Source organism: Arachis stenosperma, chromosome 6 (genome assembly GCF_014773155.1).
Source record: "Arachis stenosperma cultivar V10309 chromosome 6, arast.V10309.gnm1.PFL2, whole genome shotgun sequence".
Lineage (NCBI taxonomy): Eukaryota > Viridiplantae > Streptophyta > Magnoliopsida > Fabales > Fabaceae > Arachis > Arachis stenosperma.
In genome coordinates this window covers 10362827-10387561 of record NC_080382.1, presented here as the reverse complement: position 1 = coordinate 10387561, position 24735 = coordinate 10362827, and the positions used below count along the sequence as shown (strand labels likewise).

The 24735-nt window shown below is 36.5% G+C and overlaps 4 protein-coding genes across 7 annotated transcripts; 2 read left to right on the top strand and 2 right to left on the bottom strand.

The window, feature by feature from the left end:
- The first annotated feature begins 307 nt into the window (after positions 1-307).
- LOC130933025 (uncharacterized) lies at positions 308-10024 on the top strand. Of its 3 annotated transcripts, none has more exons than XM_057862518.1 (26): positions 308-565; positions 685-1047; positions 1954-2070; positions 2287-2442; positions 2624-3288; positions 3462-3583; positions 3666-3757; positions 3921-4152; positions 4273-4327; positions 4982-5130; positions 5225-5295; positions 5394-5558; positions 5651-5722; positions 6248-6349; positions 6439-6528; positions 6882-6957; positions 7060-7156; positions 7322-7391; positions 7645-7824; positions 7929-8051; positions 8132-8215; positions 8300-8484; positions 8689-8827; positions 8927-8986; positions 9115-9219; positions 9327-10024. In XM_057862518.1, exons 1-26 carry the CDS (start codon positions 473-475, stop codon positions 9438-9440), a joined length of 3777 nt encoding a protein of 1258 aa, XP_057718501.1. In that variant the 5' UTR covers positions 308-472; the 3' UTR covers positions 9441-10024. The 3 variants fall into 3 exon arrangements, with proteins under 3 accessions (XP_057718501.1, XP_057718502.1, XP_057718503.1); XM_057862519.1 differs by having other exon boundaries at positions 314-565; positions 694-1047; XM_057862520.1 differs by lacking the exon at positions 308-565 and having other exon boundaries at positions 736-1047; positions 1914-2070.
- A 567-nt stretch (positions 10025-10591) lies between these two features.
- Positions 10592-13942, top strand: LOC130935396 (thiamine pyrophosphokinase 1). Of its 2 annotated transcripts, none has more exons than XM_057865126.1 (6): positions 10592-11210; positions 11288-11384; positions 11894-11966; positions 12079-12183; positions 12305-12554; positions 13504-13942. In XM_057865126.1, exons 1-6 carry the CDS (start codon positions 11081-11083, stop codon positions 13524-13526), a joined length of 678 nt encoding a protein of 225 aa, XP_057721109.1. In that variant the 5' UTR covers positions 10592-11080; the 3' UTR covers positions 13527-13942. The 2 variants fall into 2 exon arrangements, with proteins under 2 accessions (XP_057721109.1, XP_057721110.1); XM_057865127.1 differs by lacking the exon at positions 13504-13942 and adding an exon at positions 12885-13484 and having other exon boundaries at positions 11028-11210.
- A 112-nt stretch (positions 13943-14054) lies between these two features.
- On the bottom strand, positions 14055-17238 carry LOC130935395 (WD repeat-containing protein GTS1). Its single transcript, XM_057865124.1, has 8 exons — positions 16858-17238; positions 16503-16710; positions 16324-16419; positions 16160-16234; positions 15906-16016; positions 15482-15573; positions 15147-15231; positions 14055-14714 (listed from the first exon to the last, which is right to left on the bottom strand). Exons 1-8 carry the CDS (start codon positions 16989-16991, stop codon positions 14340-14342), a joined length of 1176 nt encoding a protein of 391 aa, XP_057721107.1. The 5' UTR covers positions 16992-17238; the 3' UTR covers positions 14055-14339.
- A 531-nt stretch (positions 17239-17769) lies between these two features.
- LOC130936814 (uncharacterized protein OsI_027940-like) lies at positions 17770-20516 on the bottom strand. The gene is made up of 7 exons (XM_057866969.1): positions 20333-20516; positions 19647-19833; positions 19296-19449; positions 19174-19211; positions 19023-19103; positions 18880-18943; positions 17770-18207 (listed from the first exon to the last, which is right to left on the bottom strand). Exons 1-7 carry the CDS (start codon positions 20335-20337, stop codon positions 18113-18115), a joined length of 624 nt encoding a protein of 207 aa, XP_057722952.1. The 5' UTR covers positions 20338-20516; the 3' UTR covers positions 17770-18112.
- Positions 20517-24735: the final 4219 nt, after the last annotated feature.

Sequence of the window (24735 nt, the reverse complement as noted above, 5' to 3'; positions counted from 1 at the left end):
AATAAATAAAGAAAAATAATAAAACTAATATTTTTAATGCAACAAATAAGAATTATTTAACGTTAATTTAAATATAAGACAAAAGAAAGTATTAATTAGTTAATGTTTTTTTCTGTAGTCTTGTATTATTAGTCAATAGCAATAGCAATAAAATATTAAAGTAGAGTGGTGAGAATTATCCATTATAATAATATTTAATATATCATCATTATTATTGGAATTTGTAATAATTTAACTTCTTTACGTGATTTATTATTATGATGATGATTTTCAATTTTTCTACGTATAAAATCAAGAACACAAAGCTTGATAAGGGGATCTGCTACAATTATTCAGAGACAGAGTCACAAACCTCTTTCGTTCTTTCTCTCTCCGATTCTCTTTTCATTCGGCGAACTCTGTTCGGATCAGAGAAACCAACAGAAGGGAATCTCCGACAGCCGCCGTCACCGTCACCGTCACCGTCGTAATCATGGTCGAAACCAGACGCAGCTCTTCCGTCTCGTCTTCTTCCTCCAAGCGCTCTCTTCCTTCGCCTTCTTCTCCCAACGCTAAACGATCAAAGGTACCGTCTTTACTGAATTTCCCGCGACCCCGCAATTCGATTTCAACGTAAACTCCTTCATCTCTCAAATGGGTATCTGAATTTCGGTGAAATTCACGACCTTGTTATGAAACTTCTAGGTGACCCAGGACGCCGCATCAGTTGTTCTTCCCTCTGAGGAGATTCTCGATGCTGCCAACGAATCTGGGAATGGATCTGGTGACTCGGACCTACGTTCCTCTGATCTGCAAGATACGAGTTCGTTGAAGGAGGTTGTGAACGTTTGCGATGCAGACAAGTCTCCTTCTCCGCCTGTTGAAGAGGTGGTCATGGCCTTGCCGGAGTCTTTGGACGCCAAAGAAGCCGACAAGACCGAGGTGGCTGGCGCCGCCACCGCCGCCGCCGCCGTAGATGAGCTTCCTCGTTCAAAGAAACGCTCCGCTAATTCTGCCATGGCAGGACCGAAGGTCACTTGGGGGATGCTTATCTCTCAGTGCTCAGAGGTTTATGCTTTGTTTCACTCGCTGCATGTTCTTGATTCTTTAGTTCATTCTTTTTGCATGTTCTTAATCCGGTAGTTCTTTTAGTTTCAGCATCTGTATGCTCTTGATTGTATTGTTTTGTCTCACTATTTGCATGTTCTTAGTTTGATCTTTGGCATCTTGGGACTTGCGTAGAGTAGTGTGTTTGTGTCATCATTGGTGGGTGTGCTAATAGAGTGATTGAGGTCCTTAAGAGGATGGGAGGTGAAAGAAAGCTAAAGGTCAAAATGCTGCTTATGCCAGTATGAGAATTCTTGTGTGTTAGCTGAAGGAAGAGTCAACACTCAGTTGTACTCAGTTGTCTGCAATGAAGCAATTTTTGTGTTAGGACTAACATCCTTTGACCAGAATGGATGTTGTACTCAGTCATCTGCCTACAGTGCTCATGTTAGTACAAAAGTATTGTGGTTTGCAGATGTTGCCTTGTTAGAAAAGTGACATTTGTCTTCTTTTTAGTCTGGTGACAGCTGCGGGATGAATGATGATGAAGCTAACTGCATTGTTTGGCAAGTTCAGCCCAATTCCTCCCTTAGGGCACTTCGATATCATGGGGTGTGGATGCCCCCCCTATTCTACATGTGCATTCATTCATATCATATGTACTTGCCATTGTTATTATTTCCAATTTCCAGAATGTCAAAAGTTAAGGGGTTTGATCTCTCTCTCTCTCTCTCTCTCTCTCTCTCTCTCATACACATACACACACAAAGACACTTACTTGGGGGTATCTTCTGTTTGTTACTGGCTTGAAATGAACGCAACTGGGATGTGGACTTTGGTTCTGTCTTCTTATTAGAGCTCTGCTATTCCTTGTTGTAATGTTGTAGGTTTGGAATTAATCTTCTTTTGTTACTCATGGTTCTTCAGAATCCTCATCTCACCTTGTGTGAACCTCTGTTCACTGTGGGTCAAGGCCGTCAGTGCCATTTGTGGCTTAAAGATCCAGCTGTTAGTAATGTTTTGTGCAAGTTGAGCCACATTGAGGTATAATTTCCTGTCATTTGTACAGCTTTGTTGTGGAAAAGAATCCATCTCCAACTGAAAATGTATATTTTAGATATTTGGTGAGATGTATTAGAAAGAATGAATATTTTTTATGGATATATTTGACAGGTTTGAAAATTTCTGAACTGAAGAAGTTATATTGTTGTTGTTGTTGTTATTATTACTGACCTCTATTGTGATTTTATCTCTGCATAGCATGGTGGTTCATCTTTTGCGTTACTAGAAATCACAGGGAGTAAAGGTACTGTTCAAGTTAATGGCAAGATGTATCGAAAGAATGCCCGAGTGGTTTTGAGCGGAGGTGATGAGGTGGTCTTCAACATTTATGGCAAGCATGCTTATGTGATATATGTATCCTTTCCCATGTTTCAAGCATCATTGTGCCATACTTGGAAAAAATTATCCCTTTAACCTTTTAGTTCTTGTTATCTCCTTCCTTTTGTGCTTGTTTTGTGTTGACTTCACAAGGAAACCTGTTCAATATAGACTGTTTTATGTGGATATTTATTGGGTACCTTAGTGTTGAATTTAGATATGTCAGCAGCTCACTGATATTAATGCTACTACTGGTGTGCCTTCTCTGAGTATTTTAGAAGCCCAAAGTGATCTAATAAGAGGAATGCAGATTGAAGCTAGATCTAGTGACCCTTCAACTGTTGATGGAGCATCGATGTTGGCCTCTTTGTCTAATGTTCACAAAGATATATCACTCATCACACCTGCTGGTAAAACTTGCAATAATGTCCAACAAACTGCTGGGGTTTCATCATTATCTCCTGGCAATGAGGATGGCATTCCAGATAATACAGTGAAGGATGGTACCAGCATTAATGAACCAGCAGGAGTTTTTTCCGCTGAGAAAACTGTTCCTGCATCCTCTACAACTGTTGAGAAAAATTCTAATGTTGATGGCATGGCAAGTTCTACTCTGAATGCAGATGTTGGGAAGACAAGTGGGGGTAGTGATCAGTTACGACCATTGCTGCGGATGTTTGCTGGCCCTTGTCCTGAATTAGATAATATTTACAAGATATCTGAAGAGAAAAGTGAGTTAAGAGAACTACTTCTTAAGTATCTTGATTCCCCGACAGGATTGGCATCTTCTAAGCAGCAAGCACTTAAGGACAGTTTGAAACAAGGAATTCTTAGTCATGAAGATATTGATGTGTCTTTTGAAACTTTCCCATATTATCTAAGGTGCAAACAATTTCTATTTTGCAATTAATTAGTCTCTAATTTGATTGGACCTTAACTAAAAGGTACCTCTATTTTGTTTATAATTAGATTACATATAAGCTGTTGATACATTAATATTCTTTCTGGATTGAAGTTCTATTTGTGACTGATCATGAGGTTTTCTATTGTTTCAGTGATACGACAAAGAATGTTTTGATTGCTTCTACTTATATGCATCTGAAAAGCAAAGGCTTTGGAAAATATGCTTCAAACCTCTCTTCAGTGTCCCCACGGATATTATTATCTGGTCCCGCAGGTAGTCTGTCATACTTATTTATACTTATGTTTTCCCTTTTAAGTAATGGAGAGTGATTTAGTTCTATATGATTCTTGTGCAGGCTCCGAAATATACCAGGAAACTTTGTCCAAGGCACTTGCTAAGCATTTTTCTGCCAGCCTACTAATTGTGGATTCTCTTTTGCTATCTGGTGTATGTTTCGACTATATAGATGTTCTCTAGGATAATTATATGACTCTTCCATGCTTCATTATCTTTCCTGAATTTTTCTTGGTTCTCCTCAGATGGTTTCTTACTAAATTGCATTAAAGTGCATTAATAATAATTGTTTCCAATAACAATTTGTTCTTCCCAGGGCACATCATTAACAGAAGTGCACAATGCTAAAGAAAGTGCAAAGCCTGAAAGAACACCTGCAGTTGCTAAGAGAAGTACTCAGGTTTCCACATCACAGCACAAGAAATCAGTCTCTAAACTAGTCTCTAGTGTTGATGGTCAAATTATTGGTGGATCCACATTCTGTTCTCCAGGGTGGGTGAAGCTAGAGACTAATGTCGGGTCTTCAAAAGCCACTATTCTTAAAAATGGTATGCTGTTATTTCCACGCAACCGAGTACTATCTGCAGCATGACATCGTATCATTTCATAATTTTCATATGAAGAATTTTAAAACATTTAATGTATTTGTTCTTATATATATATTGCAGGTGATCGAGTAAAATTTATTGGTCACATTCATTCACCCTCATCGCCACAAACTAGGTAATTTGTGTAATGGAAGAATTATTATAATATTTTCCCTCTTTTTCTTTGTGTATGAGGGAAATACTCATGAACTAGAAGCTCCTCTTTGGCAGCATTTTAATAGTTTTTTTTTTTTAAATTCACTGTCAATTTTTTTCTTTTTCCAATTCAGAGGTTTAGGTTTTACCTTTCTCTATCTCCCTGTGTATTTTGCTTGTAGCTTAGTGGATGTAGTGTACTTTGTGAAAGAATTGTGTTTATGGCTTCTTTCTTGTGCTCTGGCGATGGATATGTTTCATGCTTTCATTGTAGTTTCCATTTATGCTTTGCAGAGAGACTAGTCAGCTTTGCTACAATATTCATTTTTGTTTCCATATCTTTATGCAGTTTTCTGTTTACATTGCTAATGAAACTTCTATTTGTGTCAATTCCCTATATTCTAAAAGAAATTTTGCTATGCAATAATGTATATATACGCCTTGAGGGAGAAGGGGGTAAAAAAACGAAAAAACTTCTAAGAACTTGGTGTAAATATGTTCTAGTTAAGTACTATGCTATTACTTCTTTTGAGAGATTATTTTTTTGGGGGTTGGGGGGGTGAGGGTTGGGTGGTCAACTTTTGTGCTCCCTGGAAACTAAGAATTCTTTTATATACTTTCACTATATTTGCAGAGGGCCAAGCCATGGCTCCCGTGGCAGAATTCTCCTTGCATTTGAAGATAATGGGTCTTCAAAAATTGGGGTTAGGTTCGATAGATCAATTCCAGATGGCAATGATCTTGGAGGCCTTTGTGAAGGCGATCGCGGATACTTTTGTTCCGGTGATTCTCTTTGTCTATTTGGTGTTTCTTTGGCAAGTATTGTCATTTTTATGCTATATTTGTGTTTAAAATTCATTGATGATTTATATTGCAGCTAATCAGTTACTGCGGGATGGTTCTGGAGGAGATGACTTTGACAAGATCGCAGTTAATGATATTTTTGAGGTGGCCTTACTGCTAAATTTTCCAATAATTGTCTTGGCTCTTACCTGAGATTGTAAGACGATAGCATCCTTCACTGATTTTTTTAATTGCGTGTATAGGTTGTCTCCAATCAGAGTAAAAGTGCTGCACTAGTTGTTTTCATTAAAGATATTGAGAAGGCGATCATTGGTAATTCAGACATTTTGAAGAGTAAACTTGAAAGCTTACCACAAAATGTTGTTGTAATTGGCTCACATACTCAGCTCGATAGTCGAAAGGACAAGGTGCTGTTTGATTATTGTATTATGTTAGCTAACTTATGAGTTTTGAGAATATATTTCTTCTGACTTTGATGGCTCAATCTTTATGTTTCCAGACCACACATGCTGGCATTCTGTTAACAAAGCTTGGGGGCAATCCAGCGGCATTACTTGATCTTTCTTTCCCGGTAAAATAATATTAGCCTTTCGTCGATGTATCTTGATTCACGTAGTCATGATATGGAAATGATTAAATACTCGCACTACTTTATATGCACTATTACTAGGTGTCATTGGTGTGACAAATTAAACCATTTTCAAATCTGTGACAAATGTTTTACTGAACAATTAATTGCTTTGTTTGGTTAATGGTTGGTTTTCTTGAGCTTTGGCATGATTAAAAAATGCAACATTTGGTTGGGTGAGTGGCTAAAATGTAGCCTAATCCACTAATAGGCTTACAGGAAATACCTTAGTGAAATGTTACAAAGTGTGCAATGCTATTTTATGGTAAACATGGTTTCTTTTGTGTGGTTTATTTCTATATTTGCTTTCATGTTGGGAAGTTTTGTTAGGAGGATTTCTTGTCTTCCTTTCTTTGTAAACATGATTTTATGTGTAGCCATAGGCCACAGCGGTGCTGGTCCTACATTGTTGCAGCACAAAGGATTACTTACTAATGTACTACAATATTACCACGTGTCCTTGTTTAGGATAAGTTCACTAGATTGCTTGATAGGAGCAAAGAAAGTCCCAAAGCAGTAAAGCAACTTACTCGCCTTTTTCCGAATAGGGTGCCAATACAACTTCCTGAGGTATCACTTGTTAGATGAATTTAATTGTGCAATTTATATTGTTACTATTTACATTTCACGTATTCAATTTTATTTCCAAACTTGTACAGGATGAGCTTTTGCTTTCTGATTGGAAGCAGCAGTTGGAACGAGATATTGAGACTATGAAGGCTCAATCCAACACTGTCAGCATTCGAACAGTGAGTCTTGTGATGATATGTTATGATAATTGTTGCATCATCTACATCTGTTTTGTTTTTTTTTTTCCATCTGCATGTAGGATCAACATTTTTCTCTCATTAGTCATCTTAAAAGTTTATTATGAGGCATTTCTTCCTTTTTTACCCATCTTGGTCATTAATAGCTTGTACTTTTGGGTTTTGTAAACTTCTAATTCTTAATATGGCATAGAATTGCTGTTAAATAAATGAACTTTCTCTGCAAAAAATAAAATGATCTACTTGACGATGGTTTCTCAGACACCATGATAGTTTTATTGTCTTGCAATGGTATTTCTATTTGACAAACATGTAAGATTCTTACGTGATTTCAGGTTCTCAACCGAATTGGACTGGAATGTCCTGAACTTGAGACACTCTGCATCAAAGATCAAGCTCTAACAGCAGAAAGTTAGTGTTTGTGAAGTTTGAATGAACTAATTATCCCACTATACATGGAAATATTGATATTTATGCGAGCTACCAATGATATCTTTTCCTTCTTTATACTAGGTGTGGAAAAAATCATTGGCTGGGCTATAAGTCACCATTTTATGCATTCGGCTGAGGGTTCTGTCAAAGACTGTAAGCTTGTGATATCTGCAGAAAGGTTGTTCTAATAATTTTTATATATCTCCCTCCTACTGACCCTATGAAAATTAAGCAGTAAAACAAATAGAATTATGTGAACTTAAGTTCACCTGTAAACACTATTTTACATTTTATATTAACTTCAATTCATCTTGTAACACTTATTTTACATTTATTGGTTCAGCCTTAAGTATGGGCTGAACATTCTGCAGGGCATTGAAGGTGAAAACAAGAATTCAAAGAAATCGCTTAAGGTAATCTAATCGCTGATTTTCATCTCTTTTGTTGTCCCTGTTACTGTTTGAATAAAATCTTCAGCACCCATGGCCAACTGTAATTGAATTTTGCATCGTAGCCTCGTAAACATGTTGCCTTGTAAACATATTTTTTAGATGGAACTTCAATTACTTGTTTCGATGGTGGTTCTTTACTGAAATATATGGGGACTATTCTTCAATTCTTAATATTTATTGTTGTTTTTCTTTTTTCCCCTCCCCATTTTGCTAGGATGTGGTTACTGAGAATGAATTTGAGAAAAAACTGCTTGCTGATGTGATTCCTCCAAGTGATATTGGGGTCACTTTTGATGATATTGGCGCTTTAGAAAACGTGAAGGACACCTTGAAGGAGTTGGTCATGCTTCCTCTACAGAGACCTGAACTCTTTAGCAAAGGACAGTTGGCTAAGGTGGGGACTTTCTTTTCTGTCAATATTACACTTTTGTATGTCGTCCATTTTCAAGCAGATTTTGACCTGTATTATAGCATCTCATTGCAATTACTTTGGTGTAGCCCTGCAAGGGAATACTGCTCTTTGGCCCCCCTGGTACTGGAAAGACAATGCTTGCGAAGGCTGTAGCAACCGAGGCTGGAGCCAACTTTATTAACATTTCAATGTCTAGCATTACTTCAAAGGTTTTAATGTTTTGAAATGGGAATTCTTTTTGTTGAAATTTTCTATTTTGTGCTGTGGTGACATGGAATTTTTTTTCCAGTGGTTTGGGGAAGGAGAAAAATATGTCAAAGCTGTCTTTTCTCTAGCCAGCAAGATTGCCCCAAGTGTTATTTTTGTCGATGAGGTTAGCATCGCATTTATGTGTATTCCTTTTCTGTTATCTTTCTCTGTATTTTTTCCTGGTTTAATCTTTTTTTATGTGTGTCAGGTCGACAGTATGTTAGGAAGACGTGAAACTCCTGGCGAACATGAGACTATGCGTAAAATGAAGAATGAGTTCATGATGAATTGGGATGGTCTGCGAACAAAAGATAAAGAGCGTGTACTTGTTCTCGCTGCTACAAATAGGCCCTTTGATCTTGATGAGGCTGTTATTAGGAGGCTTCCAAGAAGGTAAACATACTATTTTAATATCCTATTGTAAGTGCTAACTTCAGCCATTGGCTCAAAATTTCAATGGCTATGATTCATAGGGAACCTTGGATCATCAAGGACCAAAGTATATTTTGTCCCATTGAAGAAAAGCTCTTGTTATTCTATATATAAGATTTTACAGGTTGTGTACTAATTGCTGGTCTTTCATCTTCAAACATGCAGATTTATGGTTAATTTGCCAGATGCTCCAAACAGGGAAAAAATTCTGAGAGTCATCTTAGCAAAAGAAGATTTGGCACCGGATGTTCATTTGGAAGAAATAGCAAATATGACTGATGGATATTCGGGGAGTGACCTAAAGGTCTTCTCTTCTGCACTCATTCTCATTTGCTAGATAAGATAGTACCTGGTTCTGCTTGAAAGATTCTCATTTTCATTGTGATTTCTGTTTTGGTTGCAGAATCTCTGTGTAACAGCAGCTTATTGCCCAATAAGAGAGATCTTGGAAAAGGAAAAGGAAGTAAGTTCATACATACTACTACATTAACATTGTTTGAATTCTGTCTAATTCTTTTGAAATGAACAATAATCCTAGTTTGACTGCACCATGTCAAATTCAAAACTATTAATTCATTAACATTGTTTCAGGAGAGAAGTGTAGCATTGGCCGAGAACAGACCTTTACCTGGATTATGTAGCAGTGCTGATGTCCGTTCCTTAAAGATGGATGATTTGAGATATGCACAAGAACAGGTATGTTAAGACATTCCACATATGAAGCAGCATTGTGAGGAACTCAGATCCAGTTACATATTTTTGCGGCCGACGTTTTGTCTTGATCTATGTCGTCGTCGTTGCAGGTGTGTGCGAGCTTCTCGTCAGATTCGTTGAATATGAACGAGCTACTTCAATGGAACGACCTTTATGGAGAAGGTGGATCAAGGAGAACGAGATCTTTGAGCTATTTCATGTAAAGGCAGAGAAAGAAAGAAAATCTGCTTCTTCTCCTTAAGTGTATAGCATTTCTTGGTTAGACATTATTACTCTTCTATCACCCAAGTGGTGCCAACAAGATCAGCCACCACTGGGCACCTTTGTATCATAGGCTCATAGGTTTTCCCTTTTATTTTACTCTCACCAAATTTTTCATAAAATGGTAGTAGATTTGTTAAATATTGTCCGGCAATTAAGAAAAAGAAGCATAATTTTTTAGGGTCCTTATATCTGATGATCAAATTGCTTTATTATCATATAATATTCTCTGAGTGGTCAGTTCATTCGTCCGCTTAAGTAAGTGTCGGGGGTTCGAATCTCGTCTTGTGCATGCAGTAATCCATTGGCCAGCAGCAGACTCTTAAATGGGGCTCTGATACGCGACGGATTAGTTCTTGGCCTGTTGGACTGGGAGATACCGTGGACAACCAAAAAAAATAAAAAATAAAAAAATATTCTCTTCTCCCTTGTATATAATCCCAAGAGCCAAGAGTCAAACCATCGCGATTCAATAACCATGGTTTACTTATTTCCCAACCTTTTGTTAGGCGTTAGGTTTTTTTTTTTTTTTGTATGTCTCAGGTCAAAATCTAATTTGTCGTAGATCAAAGTTCTATTTAAGAGTTTGGTGTTAACTAAGAAATTATTGTATGCTCACAGCAGAAGATAATTTAGGCATACATGCTGTCAGTGGGCCCAAAAAACACTCTTTTTCTATTTTCCATTAAAATCCAAAAATCATATTAAGGCTCCATCATCCTTTTCAATTGAGTTTAACCCTAAAACTCACCAAAATAATCTATACTATATTTTTTGTTGGTGTCTGAGTAACAAAAAAGGAGGATAAGGAAAAGGAGTTTTTTTTTGGCTGCACAAGTGTATCTAACTCATTTTAGGGATAAAGCCATTGCATTTGAGATATTACCACCCCAAGCAACTTGTTTTGCCATAAGATCTGCAGCGACATTTGCAGTGTGCTAAATAAGTGTTACATTTGCAGTCCAATTTATCTGAACCTCGTTAATCTTTCTGTGCAAGTCTTTTATCTTTTCTGAACACGAAGGACGCCTTCTTGTTGAATTAGAAAAAGGTTTCAAGCTGTTTGTTTTGAATATAACATCCCTATAACTATGATTTCAAGCCAGTAAAAAACCGCGTCAAATAGCAACAAACTCACATTTAAGGATGTTATTTTCAGGAATAGAGTCTGAGCAACCGAGTAACCAATTGGCTACATTATCCAGAATCAAACACCACCCAAAACCTCCAAAATTGTCCCTATCCACTTTGAATATATTTGCCATGCACTCAAATTCCTTCTAATTTCAAGAATATTAGTGGCCATAACCAAAGTCAGTTATCTATAATTCGAATTCCAAAAAGAAAGAGAGAGTAAGAGAATGCTGAAATTTATTCAGTGATGTTACTAATTCACGAAAGAGGGAATGGATTCCATGAGAAAGCGTATGGCCATCGTATTCGTAGTGTAGAAGGGAAAGGGTGGAATTGTAATTTGAGGCATGAGGAGCTGGCTGGGTAGTTGGTTGTTGACTGAGTGGCTCCCTTCATTTATTATTTGCATTTATATTCAAAAACGGAACAGAACAAAGTCCAAGAAGCCATGGAGGTGATGCGTCACTGTTCAAGGTTCCTTCTTCCTCCCAACACCAACGATACTCGTTTTATGAGGTACGCTCTTGTGGTCCTCAATCAACGTCTTCCTAGATTCGCTGCTCTCCTTTGGGACCACGGTATGTAGATTCCTCCTTCCATCATTCCATACATATTCTTCTTCTTCTTCTTCTTCACTTTGTTTTTGCTGCTACAGCGCAGGTGCGAGTGTGTGCTGATGGAGGTGCCAACAGGGTGTTTGATGAAATGCCTCTTCTCTTCCCTCTTCAACATCCTTCCCATGTTCGCTCCAGGTCAGTTGGGCCCTGTGGAGAATGTGCTCAGAAATCCATAATAGAGTCCGACCACAATGACCAAATTCATTATCTTCATGCATAAGTATACTAGATTATCTAGTATAAAAGATTGAAAAATCATCGCAAACCTCTGCTTTTTATTATCTATTGCAATCTCCGGATTATTATCTAATTTTCAATTCATATATTTATATAATGATATTTTAACCTTCCATATTTCTATATAGAAATAGAAAGAGATAGGCTAGAAATAACATCTCTTATCTCACTGACACCAAAGAGGGGGATCTAAAATGAGTGAAATTTTGATTTGGGTGGAATATAATGAAATAGAGCCACTTTGAGATTCCCTTTGAAATGAGGCATGGAACGGAGTCATTGCGAAGAAGTTCCACGAGTTACGAAGGAAACTTCGAGCTCATATTGGTCATGGGTTGAGAACGGGAATTGCCCCCTTTTTATTCCTCTAATCTCTGCTCTAACTTGCTAGATTCTTCTTGACACAGGTACAAGCCAGATGTAATCAAAGGCGACATGGATTCTATCAGGGAAGATGTCCTTCATTTCTATACAAACCTTGTATGCCATCTCTCAGTATCCTTCATAGTTCATACCACATTACAATTTGTTTTATTTCATATTGTTCTATTTGCATCGTTTCGAAGCTCTTATGCTACTTTGCTTCCTGCAGGGGACAAAGATACTTGATGCTTCTCATGATCAGGATACTACCGATTTGCACAAATGTGTAGCATACTTACGTGACCTAACAACACCAAATACTGATGAATCAGCTGTAAGTTCTGTCCACTCGGTTAATTTCTTAATAGTTATAAAAAATTAAGTCTGCTATAGTATCAGAATTTGGTTGTAAAGAAATGATATCATGGGGAATTGTTTGATGGTTTTAATGGCAGTTGTGTATTCTTGTTGCTGGAGCCCTTGGTGGGAGATTTGACCATGAGATGGGAAATATCAATGTTCTCTGCCAATTCTCCAGCACACGAATTATCCTTCTATCTGATGATTGCCTTATTCAGCTTCTTCCAAAGAATCACCGCCATGAGATAGTTATTCAATCTTCCGTCGAGGGTCCGCATTGTGGACTTATTCCCATTGGGATGCCATCTGCAAGTTCTACCACCACCGGACTCCAGTGGGACCTCAGTAAGTAAATCATTGCTTAACAATAATGCTAATGATTAATATAATAATCATAAACCCTTAAACCTGTAAATGAGTGAGGAACTGCTTCTTGTGGCTCTTTCATTGTGTGGAATGGTAGTCATTGCCAGTGATATTCCTCTGTCAAATTTGATTCCTATGTGATTTTTAATCATAATCAGTGTACAAGATGGTTTCACTGTCCTGTATTCCTAATCTATAAAAAGTAAATAATGCACTTATTGAAGAATTCATTTTCTTTTAATCACCCTGTTTCTGATATTGTTTTCCAGTGTAGTCTTACTAGTAAAATCTTATTTCGGCTGTTTTCAGATGACACGGAGATGAAATTTGGAGGTTTAATAAGCACCTCAAATATTGTAAAAGGGGATATTGTAACAGTAGAGTCTGATTCAGATCTTCTTTGGACTATTTCTATCAAGAAACTGTAGCTTTTAGATGTTACAATGCATATTACTTTTGTATTTCTGATCTTCCACATCTATACGGACAGGTCATATTCTATTTAAAGGCCAGAGGTTCTGCTGGCTTTTTCTTATGTTTCATTCTTTACATTTTAATGTCAAATATGGGTGGGATGGAAGTCATTCGTTTTGGTTTGATGTGGAAAATTCTATTTACAAATAAAATAAAGCCTTGAAGATCCAGGTTTCAAAGAAATCCCTACATTCCTTGGCTTAGTTGTATATTTTATTGTTATCTATGAATGAAATTTTAGCAGAACAATATTAGAATCCAGAAACCAATGAGATTGTTGGCCTTAATACACCGTAACCAAATTGGTCTGGAATCTGGATGTAATATTGTTTGAAAATATTAGGGAATTCTTGTTTGGTAGGCACAGGGCAAGGTAGAGGTAGATTTGGAATCTGGAATCTGGGATCTTGTTATGAATATCATCCGACGTCTTTGTCTTTGCTTTGTTTGGTAGGCACAGGGCGAGGTAGAGGTTGATTTGAACAAGTTAAATGAGATTTCAGATGGGCCAGTTTGGTACTTATTTAGAAGCGCTTCTGCCTCTTTTTATTCCTATCAGCTGCAAATTCACTGTCCTTGTTCCCTATACATCCTTGGATTTTAGTACTGGATGTCTTTCTTTGTTGCTATCATATTAATTAAGGAAGCTTCTAGGCCTTATTATTATTATTATTGAAAACTAGCTTTTCTTTATTTTCCCCTCAATGAAAGTCATTGAAGAGCAGTGTGTTAAAATTTTAGACACGTTCCATCACTTGTACACGATTGTTTTTGGGTGATCTGAACTAGTACCCATGTTGAAGTAGTTTTGAAGATCTTTAACTTGATCTTTCGAGCTTTCAAAGCTGAAGTAGTGACACTATGATCGAGCTTGGTTAATGTTTTCAAATTTATTATCTATTTTTGTTGCCTATATACCTCCTTTTCTTTTTAAGTTCGAGTATGGACGATGAAAACATTAAGTAAACGTGTTAAGATTTTTTTGGCTCATGTGACGTTGCACAATCATCAGATCAATCTCGTAAAGTGAAGCAAGTTATTGCACAAAAATCAAGCAAATGTATAACTAAGAAACAGAATTTGGGGGGCTTATGTAAAATGCCCCACTGCATAGATTACATTCATTGCAGACGCTACATAATTTGACAGCAAATGTGGAACCCATTTTGGTTGCCGCTAAACACACCTAACTAGTTAAAAAGAGGGAGGGGGGGCAAAGAAGAAAGGAAAGTGAAAAGCTTAGTTGGTAATTTGGTATTGAACAATTCAAGTAGCTTTGGGAAGCAGTTGCTAGTAGGGTTGGTGACGATTTTTCTTGCGAGTCTTGTCGGATTTCATAATCAATGAGCTTGAAATCCATGATTGATTTATTTGGGGGGAATCATCAGAGAACCAGCAGCATAGCCGACCATCTTCGCCACCAGTCCATCCAAAAACACCTTGGTTAGAAGAACTAGGAGCAAATCCACTGTGATTTCTTGACATTGGTAACACACTCCTAACAACATCAGTATGGCCACCTTCAAGAATCGCTTCTGCAGCTCCAATTGCTGCCACTCCCCTGTAATTTACAGGAAAATAACCCAAAGTACCAGCATTGGTGCCACCAATCAGCCATAATTTGTCAGCTTCTCTTGAGTAGTGACAATCAACAAAGTAGTCTATCTGCCAATACACAAGGAAGGGGGGAAAGAAAAAGTTATATAACCATCATTGGTAATAGTTCCTCTCAATGACTTGGTCATGTGTGATCTCTCCCTATTAGTCAAAGATTGTAATTTGTAAGAACTAGACGTAACATTTGGTGGACAAAAATTAATGGTGTGATATTACACATGACCAAAATCAGGTGAAAATTTCACTTGAAACGAGAGATTACATGAGATGAAATCATTTGAAAAATTCCGCACGAGAGGGGATCCATCTTAAATTCTTAACATTAGAAGTCTCACTCTTGACACAGAATCTAGATTAGGAGAGAGGGATGCCCAAGTACTTATCCAAGCTATTATATAGACTTACATGTTCAGATCAACTATCAAGTATAATGCTCTTCTAGTTGAGTGAAATATGCGCATCCCAACAAAGAGAACTCACCTGATCCAAATTCCAACTTTCAGAAGCTAGAGTTCGAGCATCCGAGAAGATAACTTCATTTCTACCACCTTTCCAGTCCCATATACTACAAAGCAGAAGAGTAAATTATTGGAATCAAACATTGTAGAAGCAAAAGAGTTAGTTAGCATACAATTGCAAGTCCACATATCCCAGATTAAGTGCATAGGTACCACTTCTTCTCTGTATGAATTTACCTTTCTTTAGTAATCATAACCAAAGTGCATTCAAGACAAAGTACACCACCATTATATGCATTATTGAAAGGAAGACAGAAATAGTCTAACTATCAAATAAAAAACCATTATAATTTGTACCCTAGGGTTTCAATATGCGTCAAACACCAAAGCTTTGGACTGCTCCCTCCAAATATCCCGACCTTTGCGATTGAAGTCCCCATATTAATCACCTACATTTTTGTTAGCAAAAAACTAATTTTGTATTAGTTGAGAAACTTGCAACAGTCAATAGAGAGGACTCAAAGGAAACTATATAAGTTAAACCAGAAAAGGAAAAAGGAACATTAAACAACTTTATGTATCATTGCAAAGCGTAGATAAGTAGTAGAACTTTAACAGGAGAGAGGTAATGAGAGGATAAGAAATCTTCGAAAACAGACCAAAACAAACATGGTAACAAATGTTGTGTAGCAAAGATGACCAATAACATAGCACAAAAGAGGCCAAGATGGTTGCAAGAATTATTAGCTCATGGAAAATGTAATAAGAGTCTAAGGCTTACTGATTCTAGATGATCATCATCATTGATATTTCCAGAGGTATCAAATGTGCAGATCAACCCATCTACTGAAGCAGAAATAAGCTTGCTTTGCTCATCAGGGACAAAATGAACCTAGCATCAATCACACACTTTAAATGAATAAGAGATGAGTGCATGCTCCATTAGAAATAGTAACTAGCTAAAGCTTCACTTCATGAAATACATGGAACCCCAAGCTTAAGTTTCAATTTAATCGCATATTACACAGCACAAACCTGGGTAACATCATCCACATGAGATTCTTCAAGGCATGCAATCTGCTTCTTATTTCTCCAGTCCCAGAAGAGTATCTGAAATAAAGTATAGACCTATAGCTTACATACTAGTTCAAATCCTTTCATATAGTACATCCCCCAACTATACATGTTCGAAGCCAAACCTGCGATTTACAGCCAGCAGCTATTAAATTTCCCCCAGGCCCTCCATAAGAGATGCTGAAGACCTCTTGAGACAAGCCGGCATTGATGGAAGAAACCTGCAGTTTATCGTTTAGTTCAATTCAACACTCAAGCAGCAAATTGAGCAATGAGTATAACAACAAAAACGAAACAAATGCACCTGCTGAAATGTCCTTGTGTCCCAAGCTCTAATAGTTCCATCAGAAGAACAAGAGCTCAAAACATTGGGATCGGAAGCACCCGAAAACAGAATCTGGTTGATGGTTGCAGAGTGACCATTGCACTCTCCAAAGTATTGACCCGCCAATGGTGAATACAGCTTCACTGCGTTCGTTGACAATGACACCGCCATTGAACTCCAATCATCCCTTCCATACAAAAATCACGAAAAAGAATCAAACAACCCACCAAATAATTAGGACCCAAGTGGCGCGTAATGCTGCAACTAAGCTTAAATGAATAAAAAATAAAGCTTTACTGTTGAACGAGTTTAAGCAGAGATTAAAAGAACGTACTTTGGGACAATTTGGAAAACGTAGTCGTCGCCGAAGTTGGTTTGAATAGAGTTTTTAATGCCGAAACGTTTAAGGTTGTTGGGTGTTGGTGAAGGTGGTTGTTCCTCGACATCCATTGAAGCGCTAGTTTCCATTCTATGGGGTGCCGTAGCAGAACAGAACAGAACAGAACAGCTTCTTCCTTTTCCTTAATATCGTCGAGGGTTTTAGGGATTATTATCCGATGCGGCGGAGTCCACAGTTAAGTCGCTTCCTAATAACCAATACATTTGAGTTGACTTTGATCCCTATAACCTTGCGTTTTTGTGTTGGATGGATTTATGTGCGGATTAGTTCTACTTTTACAGAGAAGAAATTGAGAGAGCTTATACACCCTCTTTCTATGGGGTTTGTGTACCAAAAATAATTATCTTTTAAATTTCTTATTTAAAAACTTATTAAAACTCATTAATATGATTAAATAATCGTATAAAACGAAAATTAAACAAACTTGTTTTCTGGGATAATTATTTAGGTGTGTATTACAGTATCATTAAAATAGTCTAACCTTTACTCTGAAGGAAAAAAAAAAAAGTTTTGGTAAGTTACACAACTACGGCTAAACCAACACGCGCTATAACATAATACTAAAAATGAACATTCATATTTTGTGTCTCTCAAACCGGTGAGTTGAAGTACAGAAAAAACAGTAACAATGATGCACCAAAAACAGAGACAAAAAGAATAATGCTGGGAATGAATATACAACTATTCTTGGGGATTATTAATTAATGTAGCAACTGAAACTTGAGAACGTTTAAAATGAAAGGATTTAACTGGTCTTATGAGTGGATTTAGTAATTAAAATCCATTTGAGAATAATTCGCAGTTGGATGTATAGAAGTCACATGTATACACGCAACACACTGAAAGTACAAGGTAAACATAAAGTTGATAAATGGTGTCAAGTAGCAGTGAATAAAATTAGCAAGCCCAAACTCATATCTCTTAAGTCTACAATAAGGTTCATGGCAATTCCGACGTTTACATCTGGTAGTTTTGGACAATGGAACCAATCATCCGGACATAATCTCAAACATGGAAGAAAAAACTAAATAGGAACTTTTGTTGGTGAACAATATCTTGCTAATGTAAAGCTAACACAGGAGAGCAACACCATGCTATCCCACTTGCACAGCTACACCAATTGCTGCTTTCGATATTGAAAATTTCACTCAACAATTTTCTTTATATAAGAGTCTCAAGTGCAGGGCAATTATGTGCTTGAAGCAGCTTCTTGTTTCTTCGACGGCGCCTCACTAGTGCTCTTTCCAGCTGCATCTTGGTCGCCAGGCTTCGACACTTCTTGCTCTGTTACAATTGTCAAACAATAATATTTCGGTTAGCCCATTCAAAGTACCACGGAGTATAACAGAAGTAATTGCTCTTCTTTGTACACCAAACTAACACACACTCCAGCATCATTTTATCGGATGTGGGACTCAGTTGATTGTATCCCATATCCCATATCCCATATAAAAGTGAGTCAAAATGATGCCAAAGAAGATTAAGCACAAAAATTGTTTCTTTAAGAGTAACTACGGGGTTTTATGCTTGAGGGATATCTTTGTAATTCCACATATTCATGTATGTTATTAAAGCAAATTGTAAGTTGTAAATACAGATCAACCAAATGCAAGCAGCCAACACTATCTGGCAATCTGAAGGGGAGTAAAAATGGTCATTTTTTAAACTATGGACTTTGAGAGAATTTGAAGATCTAAGATCTATTCTACATAAAGGTCATTGATAAGAGTGATGAGGATTGCAGAACAATGAATAAGCTACCAATTCATACATCCAATTACATTGAATGAGTGAGTTAACCAGCTTTAATTGTTAGATTCATCATTTAGAGGCTATCCATGTTAATGTCACCCTTTGAAAAACCACCAATCCCAAACATCCATACACAATCAAACTCCTATAATCAAGCAAGCTTATAAATGTTCAGTGACAAAATTGCAGAGGACAGTTAGTTACCTTCATCATCACTCTCGTCCATATCACCCATTGCATCATCACCCATACCCATACCTCCAAATTTCTGCAGCAAACAAAAGAAGAAAAAATAAGACTAAGTAACATAATAAAAGAACAAAGTATCAACTGGTAGCATCACTTACAGAGAAATCCATTCCTCCCATTCCTCCCATTGCTCCCATTGCTCCCATTGGATCATCACCCATACCCATGCCGCCAAATTTCTACATCACACAAAATATTAGTATAAATTACAACAAAATTAGAAGATATTGAAATAAAGACAATACATACCGAGAAATCCATCCCTCCCAAGTCTGGCTCACCAGCACCTAATCAACAAAGTAGGAATTCAACATAAAATTATATTGCCTTACATAACACTCGAAAAAATAAAATGGTAGATGTATGCATACCTTCTTCTTCATCCTCATCAACCCATTTGTCCCAATCTACTTTCACATAGTGCGGAGGCTTGCCCTCTGCACGTAGCAACCTTTTCCACCACCCTTCCTCTGCCTTCTGAACTACACAGAATATGCTTCTCACTCCTACATTAATTTTGCTCTCCTGAAAGAATAAATAATGGCAGTGGAAACACATTAAAATGCATCAAAGAGAACCATTTCTTTGCGGGTAAAGCATATCTGAAAATATTATTAAAATGCACAAAAGAAACAATTGAATGAGTACAAAGGGGCAAAAAGGAAAAAGAGACATTATTAAAGATATGGATGGTAGCCATAAATTGGGAAAGATGTTCTGACCTCAACATTAACCTTGTCAAAGAGCTCTAATTTGAGTTCATATTGGTTGTCAGCAGAACCAGCACTGGCAGAGAAGGTGAAAGTACCATCTGGGGTAAGATCCACTTTTGCATTTTTGGAATCTGGCAGTTGTACTGTGACATAAACCTTGTCAACTCTCTGAGCCCACTTAACCTCAGGATGACGACTGCATACAAAAAAACACAACCAAAAACAGGAAGCAACTTCAGAAATGCATACATATCAAGATTTAAACAAATTTTTTATTCTTATCTTTAAAAAAATTATCTTTGCACTCGTTTGCGGGGAAAAAAACCAATCGTACTATATTTTCTTTTTCCTTAAATAAAAAAAAAAGGTAGGATGTCGAAGACATGGAGTAAAGAGGGTGCGAAATAGCAGTATTAAATTAAACAAGAAAAAAAAATGAAACTTTAGTAGATATTAACGTGATACTGGTAATTATTTCCCAAATTAATTTGAGGAACTCAATTTGCACCTCGATAATTATAGAATATGCATAAACATAAACCAAAAGGAAGAAACTTTAACAAATTATGAAAACCCTCCCCCAAAATACATTTGAAAAAAGCAGCTCATAGTGTAGCTGAGAGAATAGGCGGACAGAAAACAGCGAATAATCGAAAGTTAAGAGCAGAAATCATGAAAGTAAATGGATAACAGACCTCATATTTGATTGGGGGAAAAAGGCGAGAGAGAACTGAGAATATGTAAAACCCTAGTTCGTTCTTCGGTAGCTACTCACTGCTCAGTCGTCAATTGACAAACCCCAAAGTGAACCCTTGGGCCTAACCAACTAGAAACACTCTTATATAGGGTTTTAGATTACCACCTCATCTTAAAAGTGTGTTTTGCTTTCTTTTTATTTATTTATTTATTTATTTGTAAATGATCATTTATGTGAAATTTATAAACAAATTCATATTCTATCATACTATTTTATTTTTATTTTAACACATATAATATAACTTATGCCCTATGTCTTTGACAAAATTCCAAATAAAAAAGAATCATTCTCCACAATTCAAGTTTGTAAAATATTCTTATAGGAACGCATTTATTTGTAAATACCTAGGATGATTAAATATTCAAGAAAAAAGAAACATGTAATTTTTGGGATGATTAAATACGTGGGTATTGTTTTTTTTTTTTCTCTTGAAGCAAAGATAGAAATATATATTATTCTAAAGTTTCTTCTAAAATAAATGTGAATAAAAATAATAAATTTTTTTATTTTACACAGTATTTTTTAATCTGATAAATTAAAGATTAATTTGTCATAAATTTGATTTTTGTTTAATGATTTATTACTGATTAATAAATTGTGTATGGGCTCAGAGCGCTGTGCCTATTGCTTTTGGTCTTCACCCTGTATTGAAGTTGAAATATTCCTTTAAGCATATTTTGGTCCAAGAGAGCCCAATAAGAAACCCAAAGAGTAAAACTTCTACTATGGCGTAGCCCGAGGGGTCACTTGGGCCGAAGAGTAAAACAGTATAGCTGAACAATAAGAAAACTGGCCAAAAAAATAAAAAGAAAAAGAACAATAAGAATGTAACATGTAAAATAGTTTTGGAAGCTATTCATCTAATATTATCCTGTGATGCTTCAACCAGTTTGTATTGGGTGGCAAGGGCTAGAGGGCTAGAGACTTGTGATGGACTAACATGAGTGTGGATCCCTTTTTATTTTGTTACAAAATAATTATTATTTTTTAGATTTGTAATATAATTTAAATATTATTTAATGAAATATCTGTAAATGTTATACATATTATTTAAGCTTTCCTAATATTTACTCAAATTACTTTTATATATTACTCAATTATAATTTTTTTTATTCTACAGTAGATAGATATTTAATTTAGTCATTCGTTATATCCTTATATTTTAAAATATTTTCTTTATAAATTTATTTTATAGCATTCATTTTAATATGAACTTTGTTTTTGTATGAATACTTGGAGGGAGAGCTCGGTCTCTGAGAATCGACGCCGAGTTGTTATCTTCGGTGCCGACCTTTGAGCTTTGTGGTAATCCGAGCTTTACTCCAAGTGGATGTCCAATCGTATACAACTTTGAGCAAGAAACAAGGGGGGAGTGTACCTGCAAAGACACTCCAAATCTTAAGTCAGTATTGAGAATTCAATATGTGTCGTATAAGATAGAATACCATACCTTTATAGGTGAAGTGAGGTCGGTTACGTTTCTCATGGTCTTCGGAATTGAAGAGTAATGATTAGGCTTTGATGGGTGATGACGTTATATTAGACGTTTTAGGATATTATCCGTTGGATCAAGGTGTAACATTACTGGCCGATTATTGATGTTAATTGCTGATTAATAACGTAACGCCGAACTTATGCTGCATTCTGCTGAGTTATGTCTCATAATGCCGAGTTATGACTTGATATTTGTAACGGCCGAATCATATCCCCCAAGCTTAGCTTAGAAATATGTTTAATGAAGCAGGTTGAGCTTTAAGTGATGCATAAGTCGGCTGCTGAGTAGTTCGGCGGGTGGTTTTGCCTTGTATCCCCCAAGTCAAGATGCTTTATTAAAACATTAATTAAAAAAATAAACAATTAAAAAAAGTAACAGTTATTAATGAAGAGAGAGGTAAGTTATGATGGCATTAAGAAGTCTGTAATTTCCAATGCCATTTGGATTGGTTGAGTTGATTGATGGAGTTAACATAAGAAACTTAACTGGTTGGGGTTACTTGTGGGTAACTGCATTGGAATGTAAATAGCTTTGTTGTGGGAGTATCATTTCACTTTAGGTTAAAAGTTGGTTGTGCAAGTTCCTAAAAAAGAATGAGCAAACGAGGTTAGTTATGATTTTTCTTTTTTCCTCTGTATTTTTCTTCTGCAACTTTCAAAATTTGTTTGCTTGATATAGGTTTTTGAGAGAGAAAAATAGAAGAGGGAGATAGTGGATTGGTCAGACAATTGGGTGAGTGAGGATGTGAAAATGAGTACATCACTGTTCAGGGATGTGGAGGCGGTGAAAGAAATAGACTTGAAGAATATATTGAACGGGGGGTTCAGGGATTCATGTAAAACTATTGTCGTGTTCCATTGATGACCGTGTGTATCATAAAGCAGAGGGTTTGAGTATTTCTATATTTATAGCTGTATTATAGAAGAACTAAGAGTGAGACTTTCATTCTTATAGTTTCAATGTCAGGTGTTGAGGTAGTTGAACTGCACCCCCTCTCAGCTTCATCCTAATGGATGGGCGTTTTTGCGAAGTTTTGAGGTGTTGATGGAGTATTTAAAAGAGGAACTGCGTTGGAACTGTTCTTTTCTATGTTTCAGGCCAAAGGTGTCTGGAAGGGTGGTTGGGTTAACCTGAATAGTTATTCAGGTTTTGCTATGTTTAAGTTGTATAAGTCTTCGTTCAAGTATTTTAAGAAAATATTTCTGAAGGTTGCAAGTGTAGAGGAGGAGTTTCCATTCTACTTAGATGAGAATTTAGGAGAAAAAATTCCGTTGTGGTGGTGTTCGGAGCCTCAGAATATACTCGGATTTGAAGAAATAAATCCAAGGAACCAATGTATTATTGAGTACTTGGTAGAGGTGGTTGATCGAAAAGAACTAATATCCGTGTTTGATCTATTGCAATGGGACGAAAATAGGCAAGCGGTGATAGATTATTTAGGTGAGCTTTTGAAATGCATAGGTATTCTTTTGTGTGACATATATGGTGGTAATTTAATTGTTTTGTTTGCAGGAGAGAAGTATCCTGGGGTGTTTGCTGCTACCCTGAGATCTCGGGTTAAAAGTAAAAATCTGAAGAAAGAGGAGTCTACTTCAAAAGTGGAGAAGGTTGTTGGTGCTGGCGAGGTTAATCAACCAAAGCCGACAAGAAAGAAAGTTATTCTGAAGAAGAGAAAATAAGATGTTGTTGATTTGTCTGAGGGTTCCAAGGATGATAAAGGAGGAGTTCCTATGGAAGAAATGGAAGGGTATTTTGAAAATTAAAAGAAATTACATGACGTTGTCGATCATAGTGATGGGTCGTCACTGTGGGGGAAGGGTTTTCCTTATATGGTTGTGGCCGACGAAGTTTGTCAGTCGTCGGCTGATGTGACTTTGGCGAACGAGGTTGGTGATGTCGCTATTGATCAATACATGCAGGTAATGTGCAATTCTTTATTTGTTTTGTTTGATATTTTTATGGATGACCAATTTGGTGCCTTTTCCTTTGTTTGTATAAGGTTGTTGGTCTGAGGCTTGCCAGTTTAGGGCGTAGCCGAGAAAAAGAAACATCATCAAGTGGCCGAGCAGAAGCCAAATGTGAAGTTGGAGGAACAGTTGAGCTTGAAGAATGTAAGGGTTACAGAACTGGAGTGTTCATTATTGTTAGAAGAAGTGCAGATTTCTAATACTATAAAGGTGTGGTTATATGATATAAATTATGTAATTTTCTTATATGAATATGAAACTGAGGTTTCGGGACAGGGTTATGACATAATTTAAGTAGATATGGTGATGAGTAATTGGAATGGTTGATTGGTATAAGTTAAAAATTTAGAGGACTAAATTTGGTTAGTAAAAGTTAAAAAGCTTTGCTACAGAAATTTCTAAACAGTTTGGACAGCAACTTAAAATAAACACTAGGTGCAATCCGGACATGATTTTCAAACCAACTCATTTCTATCAAATTTAAATGAGTTAAGATAACTCCATAAAAATTTTAGGGAATTTGGCCAAGTGGTTTGGAAGATATGAATTTTTGAAATTTAGTAGTTGTTGTAAAATTTTCTGGTTTTTCTAGTTCTACAATACCAACTTTCAGCTGCTATAACTTTCGATTTATTTGAAATTTTGAGTTTCTTTTAAAATAATTTTAAAGATCTACCAGTCTATTTTAAGTGATTACAAATTTTATATCCATTGCTATTTTATAGAGTTGGTTATGTCTCTTGGAAACTGGATTATTCATAGGAAATTTAGAACTAATTTAAAGAAATAGGGTAGCACTTCCAACTGACATTTAATTGACCAAATGATGTGCTGTGGATCTGGAATTTATTTGTCCTAAAATTTGGGGATGTTAAGTGT

What these genes read in the sequence shown, in the direction of transcription:
- LOC130935395 (XM_057865124.1), bottom strand. Translation starts at nt 16,991, where the DNA reads ATGGAAACTAGCGCTTCAATGGATGTCGAGGAACAACCACCTTCACCA. An exon ending in CTGCTGGCTGTAAATCGCAG is followed by an intron (nt 16,235 to 16,323) that starts GTTTGGCTTCGA and finishes ACTTTATTTCAG; the next exon opens with ATACTCTTCTGGGACTGGAG. An exon ending in AAAGTTGGAATTTGGATCAG is followed by an intron (nt 14,715 to 15,146) that starts GTGAGTTCTCTT and finishes GTGTATTGGCAG; the next exon opens with ATAGACTACTTTGTTGATTG.
- LOC130936814 (XM_057866969.1), bottom strand. An exon ending in TGGGAGGGATGGATTTCTCG is followed by an intron (nt 19,104 to 19,173) that starts GTATGTATTGTC and finishes TGTGTGATGTAG; the next exon opens with AAATTTGGCGGCATGGGTAT. An exon ending in GGACGAGAGTGATGATGAAG is followed by an intron (nt 18,208 to 18,879) that starts GTAACTAACTGT and finishes CAATTGTAACAG; the next exon opens with AGCAAGAAGTGTCGAAGCCT.
- LOC130933025 (XM_057862518.1), top strand. Translation starts at nt 473, where the DNA reads ATGGTCGAAACCAGACGCAGCTCTTCCGTCTCGTCTTCTTCCTCCAAG. An exon ending in TGCCAATACAACTTCCTGAG is followed by an intron (nt 6,350 to 6,438) that starts GTATCACTTGTT and finishes AAACTTGTACAG; the next exon opens with GATGAGCTTTTGCTTTCTGA. An exon ending in GTGTTATTTTTGTCGATGAG is followed by an intron (nt 8,216 to 8,299) that starts GTTAGCATCGCA and finishes TATGTGTGTCAG; the next exon opens with GTCGACAGTATGTTAGGAAG.
- LOC130935396 (XM_057865127.1), top strand. Translation starts at nt 11,081, where the DNA reads ATGGAGGTGATGCGTCACTGTTCAAGGTTCCTTCTTCCTCCCAACACC. An exon ending in TGCTCTCCTTTGGGACCACG is followed by an intron (nt 11,211 to 11,287) that starts GTATGTAGATTC and finishes TTGCTGCTACAG; the next exon opens with CGCAGGTGCGAGTGTGTGCT. An exon ending in CAAATACTGATGAATCAGCT is followed by an intron (nt 12,184 to 12,304) that starts GTAAGTTCTGTC and finishes TTTTAATGGCAG; the next exon opens with TTGTGTATTCTTGTTGCTGG.